The sequence below is a fragment of the Coptis chinensis genome, chromosome 4, assembly GCF_015680905.1.
Source record: "Coptis chinensis isolate HL-2020 chromosome 4, ASM1568090v1, whole genome shotgun sequence".
In the NCBI taxonomy this organism is placed as follows: Eukaryota; Viridiplantae; Streptophyta; class Magnoliopsida; order Ranunculales; family Ranunculaceae; genus Coptis; species Coptis chinensis.
Genome location: NC_141459.1, coordinates 39,577,229 through 39,589,890, shown reverse-complemented (window position 1 = coordinate 39,589,890; position 12,662 = coordinate 39,577,229). Strand labels below are relative to the sequence as shown.

At 39.2% G+C, this 12,662-nt stretch overlaps 1 protein-coding gene across 1 annotated transcript; it reads right to left on the bottom strand.

Moving 5' to 3' along the window:
- Positions 1-1,468: 1,468 nt before the first annotated feature.
- On the bottom strand, positions 1,469-7,922 carry LOC147503470 (phosphoglycolate phosphatase 2-like). Its single transcript, XM_086608097.1, has 11 exons — positions 7,496-7,922; positions 7,356-7,423; positions 7,192-7,284; positions 7,033-7,104; positions 6,881-6,952; positions 4,320-4,379; positions 4,180-4,232; positions 3,630-3,727; positions 3,441-3,540; positions 2,670-2,773; positions 1,469-1,761 (listed from the first exon to the last, which is right to left on the bottom strand). Exons 1-11 carry the CDS (start codon positions 7,575-7,577, stop codon positions 1,661-1,663), a joined length of 903 nt encoding a protein of 300 aa, XP_086464223.1. The 5' UTR covers positions 7,578-7,922; the 3' UTR covers positions 1,469-1,660.
- Positions 7,923-12,662: the final 4,740 nt, after the last annotated feature.

Genomic DNA, 12,662 nt, shown 5'->3' with positions numbered 1-12,662 from the left:
ACAAAGAATTGGCCGTCCATACACAGTTCACAGTAAGCGAAAAATAAAAGTTTTCAGTTCTCACAGTGAACGGCGAGGCTATATTATATGACCACGGGCCTGATTAACTACGGGCCGTAACACGCATTTGTGAATAATAATACATTAATACGCCCATGCGGAATATGCTGATGAGATTGTTCAAACCCCAAAAGTACACGACTGATCTCATGTGTACTGAATAACTGAAAGTTACAAGGTCAACATTCTTTTATTTTTTGGGTAACATTACGGAGTCCAAATTTGTTCACCAGCAGCTACTGTTGGTAGATTTTTGCTGGTAGAATCTACCAGCGCCAATATTGTGCCACGTAGCACCCAAACAGTTATTGACACATTTAATTTTCTTTTTAATTCATAATTTCCCCCAATAAATAAGAAAAAATTATATTTGCCCAAAGGAAAAATCAAAATTAGGATAAGATCTTTCATGCTGACCATATGCAATAATCCAATATCAATTGAAGGCTTGAAGCTAATGGGAAAACTTCTAACACATATTCTAATAGTTTTAATAAGTTGAATTTGATGGGTTTTCACTTATATATATATATATATATTGGTCCGCCTTCTTCAAAACTTGGATTGTCGATGTCATATGCAAGTATGCAACTTTTGCTTCTCATGTGTTTCAACAGCTATGGTTATTACTTTGTCATTTAACCCCTCATCCCTTATTCTTCTTTGTTTTCTACTTTTTCTTTAGCTGCATTTTGAACTTTTGCTGCGAGACAAAACTAGTTCCATTTTGCCTCGACCATGGCCTGGTTTTGCACCTGCTTAAACACACTTTAATTCAACCATTCCGTTGCATTCTTCTATTTTTTCCTGAGAAAATACGTGTTTCATATTTATCATTTATTAAAATACTTTTTTTCTTTTATGTTTTTTGGTTTTTTATGTAAAATTGTGGCCGGTCAAAGATGCTAACTGTTTGGGTGCTACGTGGCGCAATATTGGCACTGGTAGATTCTACCAGCAGTAGCTGCTGGTGAACAAATTCGGACTCAACATTACCAGCACCAGGTAAACATTCAAGCATATTAATTCCAGCTGAAATTATTATGACGAGTGTATCTATTAGACAACCCAACAGTTGGGCTTAGTGGCACTGACTAGGGTGTGTTTGGCAACTAGGATTTTAGGGAGAAATTCAGAATATATTTCCGAAAATTAAAAATCACCTCGTGTTTGACAAGTTTTTATGCACTAGAATGGAAACCTCAAATCCCCAAAATTAAAGAATTGTAAGTTTCGGGGAGAAACTTGAGATTTCCATATATTCTCAGGAATTTTAAGTCTTGAAATTATATTTTCAATTCCAATTCCAATTCCCCAAAAAAAACTTCCAAACTGACCCCAATGTATATTTTTTTCGTTTATAGTAAGCAAGTGGGCTTAGTGATTTCCTAAAATAAATAAGTGGGGGTTTAAACTTTAAACTACCAATACATGAAAAGTTATTCAATTATTATTACTGCCTTCATGCAGTTACACACTATTGTAATGCCATATTTCCTTTTTCCTTGTTGAAATGATGAAGATACTACAGTAGCTCCATAACAACTTGGTGATTCAAAGGTGAATCTTTATTAAAATACAACAGGGGCTTCTAGTAGGATCATGGCCTCAAGAATTGGAAAATGTCAGCTACCTTGCCTGTATAGTAATCTGGTTGGATATTGTTTGAAGGGTCTTGAAGAACAGATAATGTGGTCACTCCTGCAAGGGTGGAGTTGTTAGGGCATATATAAAGGAACTAGGAGGCTAATGAATCAAACTGCCAGGAGTCAATAAACACACAGACAAACAGACACATACAAATTGTCATGGTTCCATAAAACTGGCATCACGTGTGATGCATTTGATAGCACAAGGGAGTTTTCCCATAGTAAACTCGCTTTTCAGTGAAGAATGTCCATGAGATAGCATAGAAAGGAAAATTTCACCAACTTCAAGAACTTTCATGGAGAATTCTACCAGAGAAATTCTCCCATGCCCTCACATGTAAATTTTCTCATAGTTGTTCTTTAATGCGGTGAAACAAATTTCCCCTGTATGCTCTTTATCTATGAAGCACTGATACGTCCCTAAGGATGAAGTATCCATGTCCGATATGGATACGCCCCGATACGTGTCCGATATGGATACGCGATTTGGAGCATCCGATTTTATAATTAATTTTTTAATTTCCGACATGTGGGAGATACGCGAGGGATACGCAGAGGACAGTAATCTCACACATACAAGAAATTTTTTTGGAACTTCAACAAAAAAAAAACAAGTGAAATAAAATCCAAGTTAAGAAGAGATGCAAGAGAAGAAAAATGAAGTGAATCCAAATTATACATGTAAGTTGCTGCTTAATGCGTTTGAATTGGTCATTTTATGTAGTAGAATTGCCATTTTAATTTTAATTTGGTGAAAAATACTCAATTATATAATATTTATATATATTATTCAAACATGTCCATAACGTATCCGTGTCCTATATTTTTGAAAAATGCCGTGTTCGCGTATCCATGTCGTGTATCGGTATCCGTGCTTCCTAGCTCTTTATATCTCTAGAAAGTTGTTCTTTATACCTGAGATGAATAATATGATAAAGGGGAAATTAGATTCCTTTAAACCTGAGAGAACAAGAAGAGTCTTGCATCCAGCATTCTGTCCAAAGAGAATATCAGTGTCCAGCCTATCTCCCACCATGCACATTTTGGAGGTATTTATTTGAAATCTGCAGAATAGAAGGTAACAATCTCAGAGAGGAGGAGCATCCATATCTAACAATAATGTTGTGTACTCGTATCATTATCATGAAAAAATGGGGAACGTCTGAAGTATCGGTGTCCAATGTGTCCAACACGGATACGCCCCGATACGTGTCGGATACGCGATTTGGAGTATCCAATTTTATAATTAATTTTTTTAATTTCCGACACGGGGGATACGTGGGGATATGCGGGGGACAATAATCTCACACATACAAGAAATTTTTTTAGAACTTCAACAACAAAAAAAACAAGTGAAATAAAATCCAAGTTAAGAAGAGATGCAAGAGAAGAAAGATAAAGTGATTAAGTGGTACCTAACTAACTAATTTTAATCTGCAACCTCCATGGATAAATTTTCAAAACCTTCCTTTTAAAACCCCATGAAGAAAGATGAATTGCCATTTTAATTTGAATTTGGTGAAAAATGCTCAATTATATAATATTTATATATATATTATTCAAACGTGTCCATGACGTATCCGTGTCCTATATTTTTGAAAAATGCCGTGTCCGCGTATCGGTATCCGTGCTTCCTAGGGGGGACAACTCGGTTTATCAGAACAGAACTCAATAACTTGGATGTTAGATGCTTCTACACAAAAAGTATAAATATATGATAGTCTCACATACTTTTTAAGTAAAAAGTCCATCATAAAGGTTGATGGCTTTCCAACCACAATTGGTTCTTTTTGAGTTGATCCACATATGGCACCAACCATACATCCCGCACCTGAAAATCCAAGCTAAGATTAGCTAAGAAGCTGCAAAGATCCAAACAGAGCTAGATTTATTCTACAAAAGTGTGGCAGGCGCAATAACCTGGCCATTCTTGTAAATCAGTCATGTGACCAACTGCATCACGGTTGGTGGCAATGAAAAGGCACCCAGGATTCTCACGGATGCATAAGGTTCCATACCTGCGAATCAGATCCTTAATACCATTGTCAAATTACAGACAGAAAAAAGTAAGCCATACCAGAATATTTAAGAAGTTTGTTTCGATCATATTAACGCTTGTGAAGTCACCCCTTTGGACCAAGGGTTAGCACAACGAAAGCCATGAATAAAAGGAAATTGCCATAAAAAGACCTTACTCAATGTTGCTCAGGTCACAGAATTGTGTGTAACAGTGTTAATCCTAACAGCTTTTAAACTCTGACTAACTGTTACAATTGTACACTGAATGCCATGAATAAACTCACTAACCACTCCTAGCTTCTTATATCATGAGCTGGAACACAATTAACGAGCCTCGTCATGGATTCCAAATATTTTGGGATGAAACTCCACATATACAAAAGGTAACACATCATACATGAGAAAATCTTACTCTTAAGATGTGAACAGAAAGAGAATGTTGGTAACTCACTGGAGTTTGTAATAATTGATATATGGATCAAGTCCAACCACTACTGCTCCAACCTAAAACACAGAACTAGGATTCTATTAGGCATTTGCTGAAAGAACAAACAAAAAAAGGAAGGAGAGAAGAACATGATGTTACATTACACTCTTATCATGTTCAAAAAGACAGTTTGGCTTCAGCTCTACACTTCTTTTCCCATCCTCCTGCAGTGAATTTCCATCTGTAAATCCTTATGGTAGCAACACAAGAAATGTCTATGATATTCACAGTAGAAAAGAACATTTCTTATTTATATCATAGCAATAACTTCAATTTATCTAGTTCGTTATGGTATGTTATGCATGAAATGTGCAGTCACAGATGGCCACCTGGCCTTTGTGTGCCATGCTTGACATTATTCCTTCACTAAAAATTGATCCCCAGTCACCACAGGTATATAAACAGGGCGGGGCGGGACTGCGATTGCGTCCCCGTCCCTGCACCCACTCTATTTTAGTTCCCTGTCCTCGTCACCATCCCAGCATGACAGAGGTTCCTCCCCACAGAGCTCCACCACTAGAGTTATTTAATTTGTACCCTGTTTTAACTGCTTTTCTCCTGCTTTATTAATTTTTTCCACTGTAGTTTCTGTATTTAAATCCCCACAAATACAACACACAGTCCTTTTTAATAATAAGGATTCCATGTTTCGTTTTGAAGTGTGAGTACCATAAGAAAAGCAACTTCGCAGGAGTATATCTAAAAGGAGAAAAAACAAAGACTAGAAGACATATTTTACATAAAAATCAATTCTTTGGTAATCAGCGTCCACACATGGGAACTAGTGAATTAGGGTACCAGGAAAAATATAGTATCCCGTAACAAGCAATTTCCACAAGAAATACGACATCCAGTATTTATTTAAAATGAGGGTACCACTAACAAATAGTGTCCAACAAATACAGCATCTAGTAATTAACTGTCCGCACAAAACAGAACATCCAGTAATTGTTCGGAAAGAGGATACCACAAAAAGTTATTTTCCAACAAATACAACATCCAGAATACATAAAATCTACTAATATCATCTCAAGAATTCTTACAACTTGATTCCCAAAACAGTAGAAGAACAAGACATTAACAACACAGTACAAATTTTATCAAAAACAATTTACCATTTCACCTTCAATCACAAATAGTAGTTACCATGTCAATTAACTCAGAAACCTGATGTTTTCAGAGGAAGTGCCGAGGCGGCCAAGGTGGTGCGATGCCTAAGGCAGACAAGATGGCAATTTTTAGTGAAAACGTTATAGCTTGATACCAAAGGCATTGGCAACGCCTAAGAGGCAGCCCAAGGCGCTGCTTTGGAAACCTAGTGCCTCACTCGCCACTGAGAGCATAGCCTCTTCCACATTATGTTGTTGGCGGTTGGCATATCTATATATGTGTTACACCAAGACTCAATTCAACACTACACGAGGTCTCCAATTTTCGGGTGTTTCTTGGGACCAAGCATCCCACGGTCTACCGTTTGTCTTAAAATTTGTTAGATTAGTCCATCACTTTCAGAGTGGCTTCAATGTAGCTCTTTCAAGATCAAAATGAAGGCAAAAAATATGACCACAATGTTCAAATAGTAGTGGCATATACTGCATTTGATGATGACTATAAAAATATTTTGGATCTACCTTTTAAAATAAAGAGATAAGAGTTTTGTTCTCCTTTAATCTATGAAGATGAGACGCCAAGGAAATTTGAGGCAAGCATTAGGTTTCGGTGGCTAACAGGAACGCTCTACACAACGACCTGCAACTACTTTCACTAAAAGTGACCTCCTTGGCCACCGGGGCATTTTGGGCGCCTCGGCACTGCCTTTGACAACATAGGATTGAGGACAATGCTTCTTATTAGGTTTCATATTACCTGAAGAGATAAGGCTGATACCAGAGGAAGAAAAAATAACACACAAATCAAACAGATAGCAAGACAGAGAGGGCCCACATGACAAGAGATGCTGTTACAGAGGCAGGTGTTCCCCAATTTACACCCCATATTTTACCTTCAATCTGATTCCTCTCATCACCTCTACTTCTTCTTTATGCTCATATTTGTATCCCAGTTAAGGCTCTTACAGCATGCAATTCAGTTCTAAATGGGGTACCATTTAGACTTTGAAAGCCAAAACTACTCCACTGTTACAGCGTTACCCTAGCATATGAAAGGGCCATGACAAGTCACATTCATTGCAATTTAGAAAAGCTTTTAAGCAAATGTTAACTCGGTTAAGTTAGTTCTATAGTCCTTGTAGTACAGGGTTTATGGCCCTGCTTGGTTCATCAAACTGCACTGTGCAAATTATGAGAGAGTTTCATTTGTTAAAAGGTCTTTTGTATCAACCAAAATGAGTCCAATGCGAAAGTAGAGTACTTCTCCAAGCTAAATGTCGTCAATACATTTGCTCCTAGTTCTAAAGTCAAGTTTTTGTATAGCTGTTTTGCATCTCTGTATCTTCTCTAAACCTTTGTACTCTGTTTAGTGTATGAAGTATCTTAACAAATTCCATCCATAACATAATAATTACACTTTCCAAACTCATTAACATTTTGCACAGCCAGAAATCTTCAACAGTCAACCAGCAGGACCTAAACATCAACTTGTAACTCATCCTTCTTGATAGTAAATAGTGGATACTCAAGAAGATTTAACATATAAAGAAACTTACTGGGCCACCAAGACCTGTAAATCCAGCAAGCTCCAGCTCTTCTAGTATTCCTTCCCCACCTATAACATAAACCTGCATCCCCAAAATAGTTTCTCTCACAAACACATCAACAACTGCAGTAATCTTTAAACCAAAACTAACATAAACCAAACCTTCTTTTCTGGAGGGAAGTTATTTATTTTCAAGTACATAGCAGCAGCAAACGAAGAAGAGAATATCTCCTCCTACAAGTTGAACAATCACAAACTCTTATACATTGTGCCAATGAAAGAATCTAAAAGATTGTTATCTAGTGCAATCATACAACATACCCCACTAACAGTAAGTCCTAGCTGAAGAAACTTATTCGCATACTGCTTTCTCGATTTCCTCGAATTATTTGTCACAAAAACAATTTTCTTCCCCTGATTAAACAACAACAACAAATAAGTATAAATATACATATATTAATCAAATCAAATTATTTATAAGTTACCTTAGAACGAAGCATCTCTAATGTTTCTGGAACTCCTTCAATGAGTTTATCACCTTTCCATATGACACCTGTCAGTTTAAACACAATTACAAATATTGTAAACTTAAAAAAAAATTGAGATTTATGAATAAAAAATTTACCGTCACAGTCGAAGAGAAAAGCTTCGACTGAGTCAAAAAGTGATTTGACGTTGTCAGGTGATAGTGGAATAGAAGGTTCCATTTTGTTTTTTGTCTTTTGCTGTTTCTGTTAATAGGGTTTGGGAAAAGTGAAGACAGTTAGTTAGTTAGTTATATAACAGAAGCTTTGAGATGACTATTTTGCCACCTGGAAATGCTGGCATTTATAACTGAAACCTGCTCAGTTGAGGGCCAGATGGTTTGCAATAAAAGCCCAACATTAAAATTTGCACTTTACCAGGAACGAAAACGAGAAAAAGTGACGCACATTATAATACCGAGAGGGGAATAAAATTTTAGTAAAAAAACACGTTGGTTTAGAGCACATACAGAAGGCGTGCTTTGAGATTAATCAGAAAAGCAGAACGACAATTATTAAAAAACAAATGGTAAAATAAAATTACAACTTGGATTCTTGAAGAATCTTGTGATGATCATTGAGTCTTTGGTTTTGAATGCAAGTTACGCCTAGAGCTGCGATGGTCAAGGCACATCGCGTAGAGGAAAAGCAAAACAAGGAGCAAAACCGCACATTTGTAGAGTTTCTGACTTATGAACCATGCAGCCCTGATTGCTAACTGTGACGCACATATGACGCACAATTTAACCGTGGTCTTCAACTCTGCCTGGAAAACCGTTTTTCCACCGTTAGAAATCTCCCATGTAGGTGTTTCCCATGGTAATCCGACAGTTGTAACGGTCTCTTTCAGATGAATGGGTTCATTGTAAACATTCTAATGAAACCCGGGAATTGATACAAATCCAACTGAAACACATGGCTTTTCGCCAAAATACAGGGTAACATTGAGGGCGCAGTAAAAAGTCGATGTGAACAGGTTGTACTGTCGACAATGTAGAGGTTTAGTGTTGTCGATGTGAACTGGTTGTACTGTCGACAATGTAGAGGTTTAGTGTTTTGGGGTCTATGACCTGAGGTTAGGATTGATAAGGAGTGGTTGCACTCTTTCTAGGGATAAGAGTTGTCTACGTATCAAGTTTCTCGGGGTAAACTTGAATCAAGCCTTACGTAGTTCATCTCTCTCTACTTATAGATGTTTGAACTTACATGCCGTTGTCAAGGGTAGATCCACATTATGTGTTATCTTGATGATTCGTCATTACTCCTGATGTTACAAAGTAAATGTCTCCTTGATTGGTGCGCTGACTGAGCTCCAGGATTGCGCTAGATCATTTGTTTCCATGCATATATAGTTGTAACTGGTATTTGGTACGACCTGAGTTTGGATCGTTGTTACGTCTTGATGGCTTGGTACGACCTGGTGAGACCTAGTGTATAGACACATGTGTTGTAGTGTAGAACGGAGGGTACTTACACAGCCCCCTTTATTTTATTTATTCTTTGAACAGCTGTGATGTGAAAACAAAAGATAAAATAAAACTTTAAACATGTGTCGCGCAGCTGGCTTTGTTTGGTTTGGAAAATGTGCAGGAACGGTTAGATCTGACATGGCCCAAAATCGCGGCGGTTTGTGGGCGAAGTTATGATTGTGTTGTGTGGGAAATCCAAACGTTTTGTCTATTTTGAGGTTTTGTGCAGCTGAAGGATTTAGGGTCTGGTGGTGTTTCATTTCTTCACTCTATCATCTCAACAGACGAAAAAAAGTAGAGAAAAAGAAAGCAAAAACTTTTCGAGTTTTCCTCTTCAGGTGCGTCACTTTTTATTTTATTTTTTGTGTTATTTTTATGTTTGTAATGTCGATCACTAGTGATTGTTTGAGTGGGGAAGTTAAGTTGGATCAGTGGAAAGAGAGAACTTTGAGTGATAATGATGGTGGTGTTAGGGCACGTAGTGGAGGTGAGGCATCATCGTCTTCTTCCTTGGAAATGATGACTGAGGAGGTGATGACTAGGTCGGTGTTTGATAATTTTAGGGACTTGAGAAAAGAGTTTGGGATTGATAGCCCCGACCTGATGATATACGACCTGAGCGGTGAGAAAAATGTGTTTGGCTGGGATTATGTGCCTCGAGACGGTGGGATTGTAATTACGTATGGCCAACTGAAGGCGGGGCTGAGGTTACCTTTCTCACGTTTGACTTTAGACGTTCTGAATTTTTGTGGTAAGGCACCCGTGCAGTTTGTGGGTAATAGCTGGATGGTGTTTCACGTGCTGGATTTGTTGAGACTTAGAGGTTATAATATCTATTTGTCTGACGTTTTGGAGCATTTCTCTGTGAAAATCTTCGCTGCTATAAACTTTGGTTTTCAAGTGATGAAGGGTAAATCACCGGTGATTGTTGGTGTGAGTAAGGAGGACTGGTGGCGTAGGCTTCTGTTGATTGTGGGGAATTACTATCCTCCTGGGTATATGGTGGAGAATCGTAGTGTGAGGACTGATGGTAGGTCATTTATTTGATGTGGGTCGTTTTTATGTTGTAAGTTGTAGGTTGTAGGTCGTTTGTTTTGGTTATAAGTTTGATATGATGACGTTATGATGTTTGTTTGTTTTGCAGAGGTCGTAATTTGAGATCGCACGTCTACGGGGGTGATTGAAGAGTTTGCGAGGCTGACTTTGGAAGAGAAAGCATCCTTGTTGGGGGAGGTTGCGCACTTCTTCAAAAGATGAGGCGGTGCGAAAATTAACAAGAAGAAAGTTGAGCAGAAGAAAAGGGCTCGTAAGCTTGTTCTTGACATCTCTGATTCTAGCTTGGATCCTAAGATGGAGAGGTAGAGCCAAAGGAGGCAACCTGTTTTTGAAGTGAGAACGGCTGGAGGAGTTGCTGATAGCCGTCTGCCTCTAAACGTTCTGAGGGGAGGGGGGGTGATGGTGACCGAGCTGGTCGTGGTGTAGGTGGAAGTGCTAGGGGGAGTGGTGATGATCCTGCACCTTTCCGAAGGCCTCAGCTGAAAAGGCGCTCTGAGGTGGCTGAGTTTGAGGGGGTGAAGAGGACCCGAATTGAGTCTGAGGAACGACCGCCTGGTGTGGGGGAAGGTCGTACCTTTTTAGGTCGAGCTCCTTTGAAGAAAATGAATTTGAAGGAGTTGGTTGTTGATGTGGGGGTGGCTGATGCCCGGGGCAAAAAGAAGGCTAGTGAGACTGAGCCAGCTACCTAGAAGTGCAAGGGGTCGGGGAGTGCGGCCCCAGTGACAAGGCTACTGAGTCTGCCGTCCTGGACAGGGTGGTCAGCTACTATGACCCAGTGAGTAGTTTGAGAAAGCTGGTGAAGAATAAGGACTGCAGCTTCAAGTCTTCACTAGTTGCTGGAAGGCTGCTGGATAGTATTGCCTTAGATGGAGATAGGCATCAGTTGGAGAGCGGGAAGGACTTGGAGGCGAACCTGAAAGATATGGATCGCTCCATCTGCTTTGTAAGTATCCTTCCGATCTGAGCTTTTGTTTTGTGCTTTGATTTATTGCATTGTGGCTTATTTTGTTGGTTGTTAGGTCCTGGCCATGTATAGGAAGCTGAAGGAGATGTCAACTATCTCCGACCTATACAAGAAGGAGCTGGATGCTGCCAAGGAGGCCAATGACAAGCTACTGGCGGTGCAAGAGGTGGAGCGTGTTGAATTTGTGGGGTTAAGGGCTTAAGTCGGGGAGTTGGCTGGTAGGGTTGCCTTTTTGCAGCCGTCTCTTGACGCTTCCAAGGTGGAGGTCGGGTATTGGGTTGCTGAGTGCAAAAATGCATAGGTCGTTGCTGAGCAAGCTCAGAATGAATACAACGACCTTGTCGACTTAGTAGAGAGTGGTGATGTCTACATTCTGGTGGATGATTACATGGAGCTAGAACGTAAGTACAAAACCATCAAGAGGTCGGTCGAAAGTGGGGCTGCAATAGTAGCTATGGAAAGTGGTGTTATAGATGCTAGTAGACGACCTGATCTACCCATCGACCAGAGTGCTGCTCCAGCTGCTCAGGTAACTGAAGATGTTGCCACAGAAGTGCTGAATTCAAGTGGTAATCCGGCTAATGGCCCTGTTGGGGAAGAGAGTTGCCCACTGGAGCCCTTAAATGTGGAGAATCTTCCCTTTGTTTAGTGATTGTGCTCTTCTTGCAAGCTTGAGTAATGGTGGATAAATTTTTTGAACTATGTCTCCTTTTGATACTGATAACTCCCATATTTTTTTGATGGGGATATTGAGGTCATTTTTCTGGGATAACATGGGGGCCTCAAGTATCTAACCAAATTTGTATTAAATAGAAATATTAAAATTACTTACTTGTTTTGAATTGAGATTGTGTTTGAAGTTTGTATGATTGTGATTGCTTTTTTTTGCTTTGTAATTTGTTATTTGACGATCTGTGCTGCATAGTAGTAGATTCTTGTAGGTCATCTGATGCTTGTAGGTCATAGGTGTTCATGTACGACCTGATAAATGCGCGTAGTTGGCACCTAGGTTTCCTCATGTCCTTAGGTGTGTATTGATTGAGTCGTTCCTTTTGGGGAAACTCCTTATTGATTTTTGACAGATAATTAACCTTTGAGTGGCAATTATAGTTGAGCTAAATTTAACCATTTCAAAGGCCTTAAGTCGACTTGGGGTCCTTTTGGGGGTCCATGGGATTGTATTTGACTGATAATTAGCTTTTGCATGGCAATTACAATTGAATCAAGCTTAACCCTGACGTTGGTGTTAAGTTGATTTGTGGTCCTTTTGGGGGGACCGTGGATTGGATTTGATTGATAATTAACCACTGCGTGGTAATTGTAGTTGAGTCGTTCTTAACTCTGGCGTTAGTGTACGACCTGATACTTTGATGTCCCAGATCGGGTTGTTAGTGTAAGATATGTGGTACTTATGTAATGCAAAGATGACATTTGTACGCGAAATGCTGATAGATTTTTATTCATACTGCTTGATACATCTGGAGACAAATTATTAGTAAAAATGCTTGAGTAGAGCTGTATTCCAAGGTCGGAGAAACACATCACCGATCTGAGTTTTGATCCAGTAAGCTCCATTTCCAACGACTTTGTGAATTATGTATGGGCCTTCCCAAGTTTGGTCAAGCTTGGCTGGTGCTAAAGTCTTTTTGAGGACTAAGTCGCCAGCTTAAAAAGATGTTAGGACAACCTTCTTGTTGTAAGATCGTTGGATTGTTTGATGGTACCGAGCTAAGGATATTGCAGTTGTTTCCCTTCGCTCTTCCAGGAGGTCGACTTCTT